The sequence below is a fragment of the Camelus ferus genome, chromosome 13, assembly GCF_009834535.1.
Source record: "Camelus ferus isolate YT-003-E chromosome 13, BCGSAC_Cfer_1.0, whole genome shotgun sequence".
In the NCBI taxonomy this organism is placed as follows: domain Eukaryota; kingdom Metazoa; phylum Chordata; class Mammalia; order Artiodactyla; family Camelidae; genus Camelus; species Camelus ferus.
Window position 1 is genome coordinate 16936372 of NC_045708.1, and position 18749 is coordinate 16955120.

Below are 18749 nucleotides of genomic sequence, written 5' to 3' on the forward strand. Positions count from 1 at the left end.
GGACGTGGAAACAACCTAAATGTCCATCAACAGATGATTGGATAAAGAAGATGTCGGGGGTGCGTGTGTGTGTGCGTGCGCTGTGCGTGCACGCAATGGAATACTACTCTGCCATAAAATAGAAAGAAAGAATGCCATTTGCAGCAACATGGATGGACCTGGAGATGGTCATACTAAGTGAAGTAAGCCAGAAAGAGAAAAAAATACCATATATCATTTACATGTAGAATCTTAAAAAAAATGACACAAAGGAACTTATTTACAAAACAGAAACAGACTCACAGACATAGAAAACAAACCATGGTTACCAGGGGAGAAAGCGGGGTGGAGGAATAAATTGGGAGTTCAGGGTTTGCAGATACTAACTACTATATATAAAACAGATAAACAGCAAGGCCCTACTGTACAGCACAAGGAACTATATTCAATACCTTGTAGTAGCCAATAATGAAAAAGAATATGAAAAGGAATATATATATGTATGTATAACTGAATCACTATGCTGTACACCAGAAACCACACAATATTGTAAACAGACTATACTTCAGTTAATAAATAAATAAAAGCTTAAAAAAAAAGACAGCATGTCATTAAGCTCTTTTCTCTGAGCTCTAAGCCAGCCCTTCTAGGGGATGGCTTTGGGATGCTGGGACTGAAACCACCTTTCTGCTTTGCCAGCTGCTCCCTGTGAGGGCCCTATGTAGCTGCAGGGGGAAGATGGGGCTTGCACCTTCCTGTCTACTTCCGGCTCCTGTGCACACCACCCAGCAACACTGCTTCACTCTAAGACAGCATGAGTTGCATCAGGTTTTGTAGTTCTTTCCAACTCTTGCACAACCAGCCTCATGGCAACCCCTCAGCAACATCAGTACCCTCTTCTCAGAGGTGTGGGGCCCAGGTCTACTGTGCCCTCCTCCTACATATACTTTTTAAACAGCTTCATTGACATAATTCACATACCGCACAGGTTGCTCATCTAGATTGTGCGATTCAGTGGTTTTTAGTATATCCATGGATATTGCAACCATCACCACCACCAATTTTAGAATATTTTCACCACCTCAAAAAGAAACCCTGAAAAGAAAATAACAGGTGTTGGTGAGGATGTGGAGAGACTGGAACCCTGTGCATCACTAGTGGGAATGTAAAATGATGCAGCCCCTATGGAAAACAAAACTTTAAAAATACAGTTAGCATATGATCCAGAAATGCCACTTCTGGGTATATACAAAAAAGAATCAAAAGCAAACAGATATTTGAATATCCATGTTCACAGCAGCATTATTCATAATAGCCAAAAGGTGGAATCAACTCAAGTGTCCATCAACAGATGGATAAACAAAATGTGGTGTGTACATACATACAACGGAATATCATTCAGTCCTAAAAAGAAGTAAATTCTGAGATATGCCACAACATGGGTGAAACTTGAGAACATTATGCCAAGTGAAATAAGGCAGACACAAGAGGACAAATACTGTATGATTCCCTTTATATAAGGTACTGAAAAGTGGTCACATTCATAGAAACAGAAAGAATGGTGGTAATGAGGAGTTATTGTTTACTGGGTACAGAGTTTCAATTTGGGGAGACTAAAAATGTTCTGGAGATGGATGCTGGTGATGGTTGTACATCTGAGTATATGTACTTAATGTTACTAAACTGTATACTTAAAAATTGTTAAAATGGTAAAGGGGGAGGGGTAAAGCTCAGGGGTAGAGTGTGTGCTTAGCATGCAGAAGGTCCTGGGTTCTATTCCCATATCGCCATTAAAAAGCACAACAAAACCTAATTATCTCCCTCCCCCCCCCACACACAAAAAGATAAAAATGATAAATTTTATGTTATGTATATTTTATCACAATTTAAAAAGAAACCACCCTGTACCCTTAGGTATCACCTCCTCATCCTTCGTATACCCCCATCCCCACCCTCCGCCACTGGCAACCACTGATCTGTCTTCTGTCTCTGTAGATTTCCCTGTTCTGGACTTTCATACAAATAGAATTATACAATATGTAGACTAGTGCGACAGACTTTCACTTAGCATAATGTTTTCACAGTTCATCGAAGTCGTAGCATGTATCTGTACTTTGTTCCTTTTTATGGCTGAATATCCCCTTATCCTCTAAGTTTTAATAATTAAACCTCTTCCTTTGGTTCCTTTCATCTTCAGAATGGAAGCTGCTTCCTGCAGTCACTACCTCCATGATCCTTTAGCATTCTTTTTACCTGTTTAGTTACTAGTTAGTAACTTTGTATCTAGGTATCAACTCTTTATATTCAATTTTTTCTATTTAAATCACTGGTGTGATTTCTGTCTCCTGATCAAACCCTCACTGATAGTCAAAAAAAAATTCAAAAGAATTTGAATTCCTGGGCTATTTATGCAGCTGCCTATTTTTAATGTTCCACTTCCTCCTTGGCTGTCTGTGCCACACCCTACCCTTTCCTGATTATGCTTATCCAACTTTTAATATCCTCCATCCAACTGTAGCTCAAATTAATCAGGAAATAATATTTCCTCAGAACAAATTCAAGGACTGCAACATTTAAAGAGCTGCTCCTTCCAGCGTGCAGTAACACTGTTGTTCTCCAACCCACCTGCAGTTAATTCTGCAGCCTCAAATTCTGCAGGCAAATAGAACTGATTCTTTGTAATTCAGAGGAACATAGCGGGATGAAATCTCAAACAGCATCCAGGCTTCAGAAGCCACTGAAAAGACGTACTTCCATACTCAACCCTCAAAATTATGCAGGAGTGGGTTTTTAAAGACATATTTCTCTTTATAAACACGTAATAATTATTAATTGCACTATTAGGATTTTATAATTTGTCAGGAGACTTTAAAACAACAGTTCATTTGAAGAGGGGGAGGGTATGGCTCAGTGGTAGAGTGTATGCCTAGCACGAACAAGGTCCTAGGTTCAATCCCCAGTACCTCCATTAAAATAAATAAATAAATCTAATTACCTTCTCCCCCTCAAAAAAAAAACCCCCCAAAACAGTGCATTTGATTATTCTGTATACCAGAAATTGACAAATTATAACTGACTATACTTCAATTTAAAAAAAAAAAAACAGTTCATTTGCGCCTCAATACCATCTTATGAGGGAGGTACCACTGATATTTCCATTTGGCTGAAGGGGAACCTGGCATAAAGCATGTGAGATTAGCTCAAGGTTAAACAACTAGTCAGCAGCATAACCAGGTTGTGATCCTACATTTTTTAAAGACTTTTAAATAAAGTGCCTGCAGCCCTGAGACTAGCTCTCTCACACGCTGCTGAAGTTTGAAGGTTGTGAGAAAGGGGTGCAGGAAGGAGGCAGTATAAACTAGTAAATCTTTCCTGAAAAATATTTGGAAATATGTGTACCCATTCCCTTACAGATAGTAGAATTCATGTACCCTAACAGTTTCTATTAACAGCTAAATAACCCAGAAGTGTATATGTACTGCTTTTATATATACTAAATTGTATATATACAAAATAGTGGGTTAAATAGATTCTTTAATAATTAATAGTAGATTCATTGGAAGAAGAATTTAAGTTAGTCTTACTTCATATTTTTATACTAACATAAGTTTCAACTGAACTAAAGTGGTAAATGAAAAAACAGAAATCATCAAAAATGAAGGTTACTGTAAATTAAATGTCAGCGGGGGGAAAGCAAGTGAAGAAATGACAATGTAAAAGATTGATACTTTTACATACAAACAAAAATTTTAACACATTTGTGTACCAAAAAAAGAAAAAATCCAAAAAGGAAACTAGAAACTGAGAAAATTTTCACTATCTATAATATACAAGATATCATTACAGTCAATCAAACAATGTTAATAGCTCAACAGAAGAATGGACAAAGAACTTCGGCGGTTTTCAAATGAAGTGCACATAAAAAATGTTCATTCTCTTGTTTGGTTGGTTTTGGGTTTTTGTTTTTTGGTTTTGTCTGCTTATCAAATAGGAAGGACTTTTAAAATTAAGTACAATACTCAATATTATTTAGGATGTGACAAGGCATATATTGACAATATGAGAGTTGGTACAACCTTTCTGAAATGCATTTTGTAAATTTCCAAAGAGTTTTTAAAATGTTCATGCCTCTTTGCCTAGTAACCTCTTCTGGGAATCTAGTCTAAGGAAATAATCATAAATGCATCAATATATTTATATATAAAGATATTCATTGCACAGTTAACTATATAAGAAAAAATTCTAAACAAATATTGTTTCCAACAATGAATGATAAGATAAATAATGAAATACAATGCAATATTATGCAGCTGTTAGAAAATACATTTTAAAATAGATTTTAAACATACTGAAATGCTTGCAATACAATGTCAAGCAAAATAAATAGGACATCCATATTAAATGATTCCAGGGAGGCCCCTAACCACTTCTGCTTTGGAACTGCCAGATTCAAACAGGTAAATGCTAAAAGAAACTCTTTTTTTTTTCCCCCAAAATGGAATAATTCCAATGATATACTTAATCTTACAAAAAAGACTGACAGGAAATACACCAAAATATAGAATAGTGGCTATCTCCAGAACATGAGGGTGTGAGTGATTTTAATTTTCTTATTTATCCTTTTGTTTTCAAACTATCCATAAAAACCAAGTCTAGTTTTTACAATGGGAAAATTTTAAATATCAAAAATCAGCATCGCTCATCTTCCAATCAATGTTGAATGTGGTGCTGGTAAGAAGCACAATATATTTAAAGTAATGAAAGAGAGGCATGAGTCAGTGGGTCAATGGTAGAGCGTGTGCTTAGTGTACATGAGGTCCTAGGTTCAGTCCCCAGTACCTCCATTAAAAAAAAAAGTGATGAAAGAAAAAAACTACAACCAAGAATACTCTACCCAGCAAGGCTCTTGCTCAGATTTGACTGAGAAATCAAAAGCTTTACATATCTTATAGTAACCTATAATGAAAAAGAATATGAAAAGGAATATATGTATATATATATATGACTGAAACATATGGTGTACACCAGAAATTGACACAACGCTGTAAACTGACTATACTTCAATAAAAATACATAAATAAAAAAACAAAAGCTTTACAAACAAAAGCTAAAAGAATTCAGCACCACCAAACCAGCTTTATCACAAATCCTAAAGGAAATTCTCTAAGTAGAAAAGAAAAGGCTACAACTAGTAACAAGAAAATTAAGAAATATAACTCACAGAGAAAAAAATGTGACAATGAGTGTGTATATGTCCATGAATGACTGAAAAATTATGCTGAACACTGGAATTTGACACAACATTGTAAAATGATTATAAATCAATAAAAAATGTTAAAAAAAAAAAAAGAAAATTAAGAAATGGAAAAGCTCACTAGTAAAGGCAAACATACAGTAAGGGTAAGCAATCATCCACACACAAAGCTAGTAGAGAGGTTAAAAGACAAAAGGACTCAAATCTTCTGTATCCATCATTTAAGAAAACTGAAATAATACCAAGCATCCTTTCCGATCACAATGCTATGAATCTAAAATCAACTACAAGAAAAAAAAATTGCAAAAAACACACAACACCTGGATGCTAAACAACCAACAGGTCACTGAAGATATCAAAGAAGAAATTAAAAATTATCTAGAGACAATTTTTTTAAAAGGCTACTTTTTTTCTATTTAAAATGCATTAATGCTATGTAGCCAATGAAAAGAGCTGAGGTGGATTTGCATGAAAACAAAGACCTGGTCTGCTTTGTTCACTGTTACCTTCTCAATGCCTAGAACAGAGCCTGGCAAATAGCAGAAATCTAACAAAGTGAATGCTCCCTGAATGCTCTTCTGTGCCCCTTTCCAATTAATAATACACATCCTTCAGATGCAACCACTATTCTGATGCTGATCACCATAGATTAATTTGGCCTTTTCTTGAACTTTATATAAATGGAATCATACATCTATAACCTTTGGTGTCTGCCTTCTTTTGCTCAACGAGTTTGTTTTTTGTTTTTTTTTTTGAGATTTATTTACGTGATGTGTATCAGCAGTTCATCCTTTTTATGGCTGTGTAGTATTCCATTGTTTGAATATACTATAGTTTGTGTATCCATTCCTTTTTTGATGAACATTTAGAATATATCCAGTTTGGGGATATTACAAATAAAGATGTTAAGAGCATTCTTGTACAACTACCCCCGCTTTTTGAACATGTGCTCACATTTCTCTGGAATATCTATCTAGGAGTGGAATTTCCGAATCACAGGGTAGGTGTATATTTACCTTGAAAAACTGGCAAATAGTTTCCCACAGTCAGCTGTCTCCTTTTACATTCCAGCAGCAACACTTGAGTGTGACACAGAGCTCTTTTACCACTTCAATTAATTCCATGGCACAAACATAATAAGGACTTTTTAAAGTACTGACTTCTAAAAAACAAAAAAATTTTTTAAATTTATTTTTTAATGGAGGTATTGGGGTTGAACCCAGGACCTAATGTGTGCTAAGCATGCATTCTACCACTGAGCTATACACAGACCCCCAAAGTATTGACTTTTAAATCTATTCAAATAAGAAAAACAAAATCTGAAATGAAATAGCCTGCCTGGAAATTCTCCTGCAAGGCAAGAAATGAGCTACTCAGGATCTACAGCATAATCTGACAGGTTCTACATGAGTTTTTCAGGACAGCAAAATGCCTATCTACCTTGGCACAGGTTCCAATGGATTGAGTCACAAGGGATCAATTTCTCTCCTTTCTTCTCTGCCTGTAACTCGAACCTCACAATGATGAGGAGGAGAGGCAGGGAGTGTTAGAAACGTGAGACTACATAAAGTTCATTCATGCAAGCCCTTATTACACACTGTGGACACAATGGTAAGAGGGAAGACGTGGAAGATTTCATGCTTGTTCTTGAGTTGCTCACAACCTAGTTGATGGATACAAGATGGCAACTCTTCCTCTGCCCACCATGTAAAGACTGATGTTGCTCTGAATTCTGCCCTTTGCCCTTTTTGTGTTTTTTTTTTCCCCCACATGCTCCTCCTGGGTCATCTCACCTGAGCCAATGATTTCAACTACCCACCACACCTCTGTCCCAAATCCCCACGCTTGGTCTGAGCTTACTCCCAGGCTCCAAACCTATGTTTTCCAACTGCTTCCATCCCAAGTCCTTTCTAATGTTCATAACTTACATATAATTCATCAGTAAATTTTGTTAACGTTACCTTAAAATATCACCAGGAACATACTATTTTTCACCACCTCCCTCCCTATGACCCTTGTCCAAACTACTGTCATCTCTGGTCTGCATCATTGCAATAGCTCTACGAAACCAGAATCTCTATCTTATCACTGTTGCCTGCTCTTTATTCATTTCCCTTCCATTCTGTAATAGAAACTTAAATTACCTCTGGTGAATGTAACCATCAGGGTTCCAGCAGAAGGTTAGTTTGAGGTGAGTTTGGTAAGGGTTATATATAAATGTGTGGACAGAGTTGAGAGAAACAAGAGGGAATGATGGTATGATACCCTGAGGCTGCCAACAGAAGGGAGCTATTACCATCTCTAGGCCAAGAGAAGAGAGACTTTACTAGAACTAGGAGAGGGAACTGTATGAAGAGGGGCACCAGATAGAAGACTCAGTATATGTGTGTAGCCAAACTGCAGTGACCTAGAAGAGAAAGGGCCAATGCGATCATACCCTAACTTCATCCTCCTCCAATCCTCTGAACTCCTTCTGATGTCTTCTATTGGATAAATTCAACTGTAACCCAGAGGCTGCACGTATAGCTCGGGCTGGGGGTTGTGGGTGGGGGACCTCAGCTCTGCTGTCCCCTACCCTGGCACTAGCCTAGCTTCCCAGGCTGTTCTCAGGAAAGCAGGCTTCCTGCCTCCTTCCTCTAAGACAGCAAATCTGGGACAACCTGAGGGAAGTGAGGTCGCTCCCACTTCCAGTCCCTGGCAGAGACTGAGACTAAAGTATCACTTAATAAAGACCCCCCCAAAGCACCCCCCCAAAAAAAACTATAAGCCAAAGAATAAGAGACCCATTGAAGTAGTCCATACAGGTTAGCCTCCTGAGGCACAAATCGGGAAGGAAAAGGTTAGAGAGTAAATCTAAAGGGAGCAAAAGAAAAAAACCTCACCAAGGAAGGCATCTTTCTCCAATTCTCAGTCCATGAGATTTAAGAGCTGCTGACCACACCTTAGCTCCAGAAGTTAGCATGTGACCCAGGTCTGCGCTGTCAGAATATTCCATGCCCCTTCTGAAGAGAGTGGCTTAATGATACACAAATAACCCAAGTTAGACCAACAAGATGCAGTCCTGAGACTTTTGTTGGTAGCGTTGTGGAAAAGAAACTCTCTGCTGGTAAGGATATGATTTGAACTTGTAAGCAGTCATTCTGCCATCTCATGTGGAAAGGCAGCCTGAGAAGGAATTCGGCACAAAGAAAAATAGAGTTAAGGAATGGAGAACAAAGACTGAATCCTAATGTCATAATTTTAAGCCCCTAGATCCAGCCATGCCTGAAGCCCACAACTTTTCTGAGTTACATGAGTCAATGAATTCCATTTGTTGCTTAACCTGGTATGAATAGAGTATTACATGCAAAACAAAAAACAAAAATAAAAACAAAAATAAACTCTTGTTTAATAATACTTATTCCAGAGGCCAACACAAGAGCATACCTATAAATCTCTAAATATGCTTTTGTGTCTATAGAATGCCTTTTCCCATATTCTCCACCTAGAAGACTCCTACTCAAATATCCTATTAATGCAAAGCCTTCCCTCAGTTTTCCAGGTAGAATTCCTCTTCTTCCTCTGCTTTGTCAGCACTTTGCAAATGTCTCTACTAGTGCATAGATAAAATTGTATCACAATTAGTTTACTTGTCTGTCTCCACTATCTGTGAGCCCCTGAAAGGGTAGATTTGTGTAGCTCTTATCCTTGCAAGCCCAGCATCCAGCACAAAGCCTAATACTTCAGGGAAACTGCGAGTTAAACAAGGCTACAATCTTAACTTGAGGACCTCTCAGAGCCATTTCTGTGTTAAAGTGCATTAATGGATCCTCAAGCAGGGGTACAGAATGCAGCAGTTTCCAAACCTGTTTGACCCAAAAACTCAATTTTTGCTGAAGTTGCTGTGTTCAAGAAATTTAGAGAAGAAAAATTACTGTGGTTCTTAGGATGACCTTAATGCAAGAAGTGGCTCTCAATACATATTCATGAAGCGAATGAAGGGGAGAATTTGGTGGGAAGTAGGGGGCAGCAGGAGCAATGAACAGGAAGACAGAAGGATGAGCCATTGGACATATCTCTGTGATGGTGTGAGGTCAAGTATTAAAGAATGACTGAGACCATAATGCAACCCCATTTCCTTAGTTTAAATCTAACAAAGACTAGATGTATTCTACACACTTTAATCCTTCTTCCTGCCGCATAATCCAGGGGCTGGGTGCCTGACAGCATGACTGCCTTGATTTTGACCTTCATTTTGCTTCACTTTGCCTCTGAGGGGGCTATGTGTGAGAGATCAGAGCTGATTTTCTTCTAACTGCACACCGTTAAGACAAAGTCCTTTCCTGTTCTGTGCTTCTGTTTTCCTCTCTGTGAACTAAGGGAAGAGACACAGGCTCCCTTCCAAGTTTGGCTCAGATGCCTTGTAAAATCTTCTTCTTCACCATCATCACCATCATCATCATCATCATCATCATCATCTGCCAAAGGAAGCCCCAGTCCTACCACTATAACTGTGGACAACTCATTGAAAGGTTTATGCCCTTGCTTTTTCTATTTGTAAAACAGGCATAATTATGGCCCACTGTCTCTCGAGGGTTCTGAGAGAATCATGCAGGACTGTGCGGTGAAAAGTGTTTTGCAAACGTAAACTAAAGCATTAGAAATATAAATATTATTAATGTACGTGTGATGAAGAAGAGGAGGGAGAGAGGAAAGAGGAGGGTGGAGGAGGCAGAAGAATCCCACCGTGGTTCAGAGCCCAGGATACGGAGTAGCATCCGGATGCAACCTGTAGCTTAGCTACCTAACTAGGGGCCTCTACTCGGGCAATTAAGCACATGGAAGTCCTCCTCATCTATAAAAGGATAATAACGTTCGGTTCGTTGGTTTGGGAGGTTAAATGAGGTAAATCTTGCAAAGCACGCGCGCGGTGCAGTGTACATAGTAACTGGCCCTCAGTAAATGTTCATAATATTCCTACAAACTATCCTTCCGACCGACATGATGGGGCCAGAAGGAAAAGGAGATAAGATATACCTGGTCACAGTGCAAGACGAGAAGATTGCCAAAGGTCCTGTCGTCCGGGATACCTAAAGGCCCCGCCCCAAGGCGACCGCCCAAGCCCCCCACCTGTGGGGTACCAGAAAACCCCAGCGTGCAGGCCAAGTGCGCGCGCGCGCGGCCCGGACCCACCCCGCCCCCGCCCCATGGCTGTACGCGAGGGGCGGGGCCGCTTCCTGCCGGCGTCGGGGCCCGGCGCGTCCCGGCCCGGCGGCCAACCTGGGGCGCCTGCGCCGCGCGCGCTCGCCGGAGTAGGGGGCCGCGCGGGGCCGGGCTCGCGCGCGCGACGCCGGCAGCCTCGTTCGCCCAGACGCCGCTGGCGCCGCAGCCGAGGCGGCCGCTCCCGCCGGCGTCGAGGGCGTGGCGGCGAGGCTGCGGGCGGCCGGCGCCGCACTGACTTTGCCCCGGCCGCCGCCCGCCGGCCGCCGCGTCTCCCCAGGCCTGGTCCCTCGCGGCGCCGGGTTTCCCACGTAGCCCGTGCTGCCGTCCCGGCCGCTCCCTGCCTGCCTGCGGCGGCTACGCGCGCAGGTGAGTCTCTCCGAAGGGTGGGCCGGAGCCCAGCTTCTCCGAACTGGCTCGGCACCCGGCACTGGGCAGGGTGGGGGGGGGGGGCACAGGGTGCGGAAAGGTAAATTAAAAAATTTTTTTAAAGAAAAGAAAGGAAACAATCTGCAGGTGCACAAGACCCTGGAGATGCTGCGCCTTTGCCTCCCGGGTCCAGCCCCTCTCGAGTCCAGGGTCTTTTTTGGGAGCTCTCGGGTGGTGTCTTGCAAAACAAAACCAAGAAAATTGTCCTCTCCTCTCCCAACGATTGCTTGACTCCGAAAAGCTGACAGGCCCAACCGGCTCCTGAAGGCAGAAGGGTGCTGTGGGTAAAACAGGGACGACCACAAATTGGAAGTCCCTCCTTTTCATTTGTTCTCCCTCCTCCGTGATGCGCGGGTAACCATCTCATTACTTATTCCGTAACTTCTTGAAACTTGTCTATCTGCTTCCATCTGCTACCTGGACCGGTAGACCAATAGTGGTCTGTTTTCTGATTGCTTCGTTCTAGCTTCCGTGCAAAATCTGATCATCTCCTTCAGGGATTAGGAGTCCAGTGCAGAGAGCTTTTCAGATCCGTGTTGCAGATACAAACTAGGATTATTTAAAGTGACGTTTTAGTGTAGTGCTCAAAGCCAAAAGTATTGGCTCCCTCTTATTGAAAGTTACCTAGCACACCACATTTATCTGAACTTTTCATAGAAGTCTCTGCATTCATTAGAAGTCTTTGATGTACAGTTTAATAAGAGAAGCAATTGACTTATTTGTCGTTGTGATTACATATGATTTAAAAGGATTAGTTTTAAGACTTTCAGTAGCTCAGTTTCAAAATATTAAATTATAAAAACACAATATTGAGACTCAGAATGTAGATGTTCGTGTATCACACAAGTTCGTGGGTTTTGGTGGGGATTTATATTGGTTTTGTAGAAATGGATTTCTGATGCAGGAAGACAGTGAAAGGCCTGAAAACGGAGAGCCCTTCCTTTAGCCACGCTGTCAGCTTTATGTTTTACGGGGTTGGCAAACCTTTTCTTTTTTAGCGTGGGAAGAGATTTCAGTTCTTTTCGGGAAAACACGGTTTTTCCCACTGTTGAATTTTAACATTTGTAAAGCTTTTAAACATGTGCATGTTAAGGGTTACAAAGGAGTACAGATTTTGTATGGTGCTAGAGGGTATATTAGTTGAAAGACTTAAGCAAAAAATCATGAAAAATAGCATGGTTTGGAAATCCAACAGTCTGAAGCCTGTGAAATAATGGAAGCTCTAAAAAAGTTCAGTATCATTTGTTATTTAGACCCAAAGGGCCGCAGAAGGTGGAGGTCAGACAGTGAATCTCCACTTTTCTCCTAGAATGTAGAGGATACAGGAGGGGAAATGAATTATATACAGTGAAACAAGTAGCCTCAGTCTTTGTATCCCTACTTCAGTTATTCTTTAAAATCTGTTATTTTCATATGTTCTGACAGTTGGATTTTGTTGTTGTTATTTCTCTCACGCTAACAAGTACTTCACTGAGCCTCAATAATTACAACAGGACCAATTCTAGATTACCTGGAAAAGAAACTAGTCATTGAAACATACAAAATTCAAAAATCTAAATTTCACGTATTTTACTTGACTGTTGCCCCATTTTTTCTTTTACAACAGCTACTGAAATAGTAAGATTCTTCCTATAAGTGGTGAATGAGGAGGAAGTAGAAGATAGAGGCTTGCATGACAGCTTTTTGGAACCCCCATATTGACAATCCTGAGGGTTTTTTTTTTTTTTAAGAAATTTAGTCCAAATTTATAATTTAGAAGTTTTAAAAAATAATTTAGTAATTCAGCAGCATCCGTATTTTCCTCATTTTATATATGAGAGAACAAATGTACTACAAAAAGCCAAGTGGCTTTTCCAAGTTTACGCAGCAGGGCACTTGTAGAGCTGGAGATGGGGTACTTGTTTGCTTCCAGTATTGATCAGTAACATTCTGAGCACATCAAAAATAATAAAGTGTATCTAACTAAGGTATTTTAAATATTCACCAAGTTGAGAGGCATACTATTTGAAAAATTAGTTTTAAAAAAAATCCTCCAGGAGGAGAAATTTACCTTTTCTTGATGAGAATTTAAAATGCAAGGTTAAATCCATGTGCTTGACATTTTGCCTTGATTGGTTACTTTTGTCACAGGGCTTGTTGTAGCAGAGCAGATGGTCATGCTACTTGGAGTTTTCCACTCATTTGATGTTTCCATGAAGAAACAATTTGCCAGAAGCCAGCCACGGCTACAGTTGTGCTGGAGAGGATGCTAAACCCTGGTTAGCACAGACCGTTGCTTACAGAAGCTGGTGGATATTGGTTCAATCCTTTCTGTTGAACCAATCGATATTTCCCTGGGTTAGTAAGTAAACTGAGGGAGAGCTTCGTCTTGTAGGAGCTGGAGTGGGGCAGAGTTAGCAACAGCTCCAGTAATGCCAGCATAGAAGCACTGTACTTTGCCATTCTGTTCTTTGCATTAATAAAACCATACTACTTTTTAAGTACCAGCTGAGTTACCTTATAAGATGATTTCTTTACAGATGTGCTGGGATTGTCCTTTCCACTGGCGGATCTGATCATATTTCTCTATTCAAATCTAGCTGTATTTGTGATGTCAGAAAATTAGGAAATGGTCGACGATGTTGACTTAAGCTATACCTTGCCTCCCCCCTCCAAATTTCATGGCAAGCCTCTAGCAAGAGAACCATCATCCGAAAGATAACGTCTCTAATACTGTGTGTGCTGAATTACGACGTTAAAATTCTGTGAAGCCCTTAAAAAGTACACCATAGCCTTTTTTCAGCTAGCTTTGGTTTTAAATCTTTACGTGGTTTTGTGCTGGAGCCCTGACTCTACTGCCAGGGGCTGCTTTGGAGCTGGTTTTATTGATAGGTCTGCAGTGGAACAATTTTCTTGAAATGATACAAAGTGTTAGTTTTATTTTTGGATCCTTTTTGTTGCTTGAGATTAGATCATTTGTGTATGTATTTTTCTCATTTTATTATTTAAATATCAGTTCCACTGAAGGTTCTGATATTATTGGGATCCTTTCAGCCCAACGATGCATTGTGCCTATAAAAAACAGTTACTGAGCACCAACTGTATGCAAAGCATTATCCTCAGCACTTAGCATGTATTCTGCTATTTAATACTTCTAACATCCTTCTTAGATAAGGATTATCATCACCGCCACTTTATAGTTCAGGAAATAGAAAGGAAGGTAGAGTAATTTACCTAGCATGGAGTAGTCAGGGGCAGGGGACAGAGTTTAAATCTAGAAAAGTCTGGCTATGGAGCCTGAATCTTCCTGAGATATACTTAAAGACTGTTCAGAGTTGTTTGCAGTTACTGTGATGTTTCATCAATCCATCCTTTTAAAATATATCAAATATACAGTAATGTATAAGTGAAGAAAATGTGACAATACTGTAAAGATTATTGAGATATTTTGGGACAAAAGGCAAATAATTTAACAATAATCTAAAAAAGTTGAAGGGAAAATACCTCTAAAGACATTATAGGGGATAACTGACAATTTGAAAGTAGGCTCTGATTTAGATAATAGTGTTATATCAATATTAAATTATTTAATTTTGATAATTGAACTGTGGGTTATATAAGAAAGTGATCTTGTTCTTATGCACTGAGTTATTTGAGAGTAAAGGGAGCATACCCTATCTTAGTCTCAATGGTTCCAAAAAATTTATATGTATAAAAGTGAGAGAATGATTTTTTTTAATGCACAAAAATGTAAGGAATTGATAACTCTAGGAAAAGTGTGTACAGAAATTCTTGTGCTGTTCTTACAACTTTTCTGTTTGATATTCTATCAAAAGACAGAGTTACCCAAAAATGAAGGTACAAAACAGGAAATGAAGGTGTAACATTCTAAGAATTTTTTTTTAAAGTCAGCTGAAGGATTGTTTCCTGTGCTCTGAATTTTTCCCCCTTTTTAGGGGTTGGAGGAAGGAACTTGAAACAAACAGAAAATCTTACCAAAAATAGCTTGACTTTCTCAAATTTCAAAATCTAGCGGTTCAGCGGTCCCCAGCTCTCCAACCAAGCCCAGTATTTTCCTCACCTCTTTGTAATGGGGAAAGGGGAGGATAAAAACATTAGTGCCTCGAAGAAATAAGAGGTAAAGCCAGCCCACTTTTAGTGATACCAAAAGTTAAACTGGGATGGTTATATCATTTCCCTGCCTAAAACCTTCAATGCCATGCTGATATTGACTGATTGTTATGTTTGGAACCCTACTTGCAAGGCAACCTGGCCCATATGTACATTTCTCACCTTGACTCAGGCCTCCCCCACCAAACAGGATGCACTCTGGCCACGCCAGATCTCATGCTCTTGTGCATGCTGATCTTTTGTCTCCCTGTCCTTGTCCAGAAACTGTAACACACCCCATTCTTCTGCTGAAATTCTGTTCATCCTTTAAGGCTAACCATGGCCGCCTTTGGGAAGCTGTCTCTAATCTCATGCAGAATTAGATTTTCTTTTGTCTGTGCTGCCATATCGTTGGGTAAACACAATGCTATCTGCTTTCACTCAGCAGCCCTTATGAAGCACATACTGTAGCTGGAAACTGTGCCAGGGACCTGGGATTCAGAGGCACTCACGCTCTGGTAGCTAGGAGTGATTTGTAAACAAATAATCATAAGTATGTAACAGAGAAATGAACCAAGTGCTGTGAGAGCCAGGGTCTCTACCTGACCACTCAGTCTTGAAGAAAAGATTACATTGAAATTTACAGTGAGATACCATTTTTCCCTCACTGGGCACCTTTCCAGATTAGAGATTTCCAGCACAATAATCTACTTAAAGGAATATGTTGAAAACAGTTGTAGTACCTGTGAGCTTCCCAATATATTCAATGGAAAGCTAAAAATACAATTCTAGAACTGAGGAGAGAGTTGGAGTCTGGGTGCATTAATCATATAGATTAGTGATTTTCAGCATGCATGGGCAGGAAAGACCTGGGCGAGTTCGGAATCTCTTGGGATCACGTAGTTCTTTAAACCACCATCCCCTTCAGTGTCCAAGACTGCTCTTGCTTCCCCCTCAGCTCTGGTGGCATCCTTCCCGGCGTAAGAATAATTGTATGAAATGAGAGACAGTATTGATAGACACGTCTTGTGTGTGTGAACCACAGGGAGGCAGGAAACCAAGCTGAGAAACACTGGTGGTGAAGTAGTTAAAGGCTTGGGTGTGGATCAAACCACCCAGGAAGAGGAAGATGAGGAAGAGGCTGGGGTTGAAACCTCAAAGAGACCAAGTTGTAAAGGGTGAGTGGAGAAAGAGGAGCCAGTGAAAGAGACAGCGGGGAAGGATAGAGCCCGAGAGGGAGGGAGGCCCGACACAGAGAGGTCCCAGGGTGAACAATGGGTGGTGGGACCTGAGCTGCAGGGGTGGGCTGAGGCGCGGAGGCGGGTGCCACCCTGGAGAAGGTGCTGCTAAACCACGAGGCCAGTTTCCGCCAGAAGGTGGTGGCCCAAGTCCAGCTGCACTGAACTCAGGAGTGACTGGAGTTGAGGACGCGAACACAGCAAATACAGGTTCCTTTTTCCAGGAAGCTAGCAGGACAGGTGAGGCCAAGACAGGGAGGTAGATGAGGGGAAGACAGAATCCAAATGGAAGGTTTTCTTTTTTCAAGCTTGGGGGTGGGGTTGGGGCCGGGAATCTCAAATAGGTATGTTTGCTGAGGAAAAGGAACTTGTGGACAGATGCCAAGTACAGGAGCCAGTTACTGGAACAGGGTCCTTTTGGAGTGGTTAGTGCTGTTGAGAAGCAATTCTTGCTTCGTGGGAGCTCCTTGAGGATAGAAGCTGTGTCTTGTTGGTCTCCCAACTCCCCATACCTGGCACACAATAGACATTCGGGAAATGTTTATAAAAACAGGTAAAGATTTTACTTTTTATGATTAGTCTGTCCTGATCTATACAGTGAAATAACAGGGTGGGAGGGAGGATCACCGTTTTTATCCTGTAGTTACGACTCTGTACTGTACTCTGCATGAGCGATGTGTTTGTGGCTTTAAGTTCTTTGAAATAAAAGAGAAAATCACAAATTAGGTAATACTGAGGTAGTAGCAGTCATGCTCACCTGGTTTTTCTGTGCCTGATGGTATTACTGAAGTTCCATTTCAGTGTCTTGAAATGTGTTTTGTTCAAGGCACTCTGTTAGGAGGTGTGGAGTGCAGTTCATCCGAAGAGACAAAAGTGCACACAAATAGTCCTGTAGACAGACTCTGTTCCATTATTGAACACCATCAGCTCCATGCCTTGGGGTTAAAATGAGTGATTTTTTAAATGTTCAGAAAAAGGACGTCTTTTTCATTGTCTTCTGTCAGATTTTGCTTATTGTAAATATTTCTGATATTAGCAGGGACCAACTTTATGCAGAATTTTCGGTTCTGCATAACTTAGTTCTTTGAGAGTATATTCAAAAAGAACACATTGGTTTTAAAAAGATAAAGTCAGCTCATTGCAGACCATATTTCAGGATGCAGATGGTGAGTCAATCAGTGTGGGTTTTATTCTGCTGTGCCAGTTTCAGTGTTATAGACCTAAAACCCAAACAAATATGTGAAAGCAGTGCTGGTTCACATTTTCCTTCCTGCTGCTTGTAAACTGGTGTACATATTGATAATATCTCAGTTTGTGTTATACACCCCATTTCACTAGGAAACTTTTGGCCTTTTTTTCATAATATGTCTTTGCCAGTGAAATATATTATGTAAAATATGCTAAGCAAATCAAATTAGAATATATAGAATTCATTTATAAGGACTGTTAAGAGTTAAATTAAACGTTGATTTATTGTCCTGAATAAAATTGCTTCATTTGATGAATTGATTGGAACATTATTGGGCCTTCAAAGTCTAATCTCTGTTGTTTTCTTTTTTTAACAGTAGATGCCTGGTAGACACCTTAGAACTTTAAAAACGGAAAAGACCTGCTTTTAGGGGATAATGCTGAGGGACACTATGAAATCTTGGAATAATAGCCAGTCAGATCTCTGTAACAGTGACCAAGAAGAGGAAGAAGAGATGATTTTTGGTGAAAATGAAGATGATTTGGAAGAGATGATGGATTTAAGTGATCTGCCTACCTCACTATTTGCTTGCAGTGTCCATGAAGCAGTGTTTGAGGTGCAAGAGCAGAAGGTAGGCACGCATCCTAGCTTTCCCTGCCTTTGGTAGTGTGTTGAATGTGTGTGGATTTGGGGAAACAGCAGATGGCTGCCCATGTGTGAAGTGTGTTACTGGTCCCTGAGAAGTGAAGAAGTGTGCCTCACACTTTAGGCATTGCTGCATCATTTTTATTGTATTTTATGAGACTGCCAGTCTGGAACAGATAGGAAATAATTAAAATCCAGTCCTTCCCACAAATATTTTGCAAGGCACTGGTTTATAGTGACCTCTGGATCAAGTCTTATTAATTCATCCATTTATTCACTCAGTCATTCATTTTTGGAGCCTGTGGTTAAAGAAAAGCTAAGTGATTTTTAGCCCGGCTTCCTATTACTTGGAAGTAAATTCACAAAACAAGGAATTATTTTAAGCCTTTTTCTGGGGCTAATCACATAACTAGAACTATCTATGATTTCATTTTGACAGAATTGTTAGTATTTCTTGTTTTATTTTCTACAACCTGACTGGGGCAAAATGATTGAGTTTATTTTTTTAAAGATTACTCTTTAGTTCATTCATTATTTACCTGGAGAAAGAGAGTCCAGCGGGTTTCTTTTTTTAACTCCCATCGTGACCTCACAAAAGCCTATGGGTCTCAGTCCTACAAAAGTAAAATATTTCTGCCATCAGCATGAGTTTTCCATGTTCTAAGACTTTTCTCAAAATCCTATCACCATCCCTTTGAATTTGCTACCGGTGCCCTCAAAGTATTTT

The 18749-nt window shown here is 40.2% G+C and overlaps 1 protein-coding gene and 1 long non-coding RNA gene across 11 annotated transcripts in view; one reads left to right on the forward strand and one right to left on the reverse strand.

The window, feature by feature from the left end:
- Positions 1–962: 962 nt before the first annotated feature.
- On the reverse strand, positions 963–10435 carry LOC116668303. 2 transcript variants are annotated; one of them, XR_004325425.1, is made up of 4 exons: positions 10250–10435; positions 8116–8398; positions 6250–6395; positions 963–1074 (listed from the first exon to the last, which is right to left on the reverse strand). It is a non-coding gene; the product is annotated as an uncharacterized LOC116668303 (long non-coding RNA). The 2 variants fall into 2 exon arrangements; XR_004325424.1 differs by lacking the exon at positions 963–1074 and having other exon boundaries at positions 5341–6395.
- A 22-nt stretch (positions 10436–10457) lies between these two features.
- Positions 10458–18749, forward strand: part of RCAN3 (RCAN family member 3) — a 32960-nt gene continuing 24668 nt past the window's right edge. The window contains exons 1-3 of one of the 9 annotated variants that reach the window (XM_032495488.1): positions 10458–10801; positions 12992–13119; positions 17754–18008. In XM_032495488.1, coding sequence (XP_032351379.1) covers positions 17814–18008 — 195 coding nt within the window. In that variant the 5' untranslated portion in view covers positions 10458–10801; positions 12992–13119; positions 17754–17813. Of the gene's footprint in view, positions 10802–12991; positions 13199–16537; positions 16742–17753; positions 18009–18749 lie in introns of those variants that run through there. The other 8 variants (XM_032495487.1, XM_032495486.1, XM_032495489.1 and 5 more) reach the window with 8 other exon arrangements.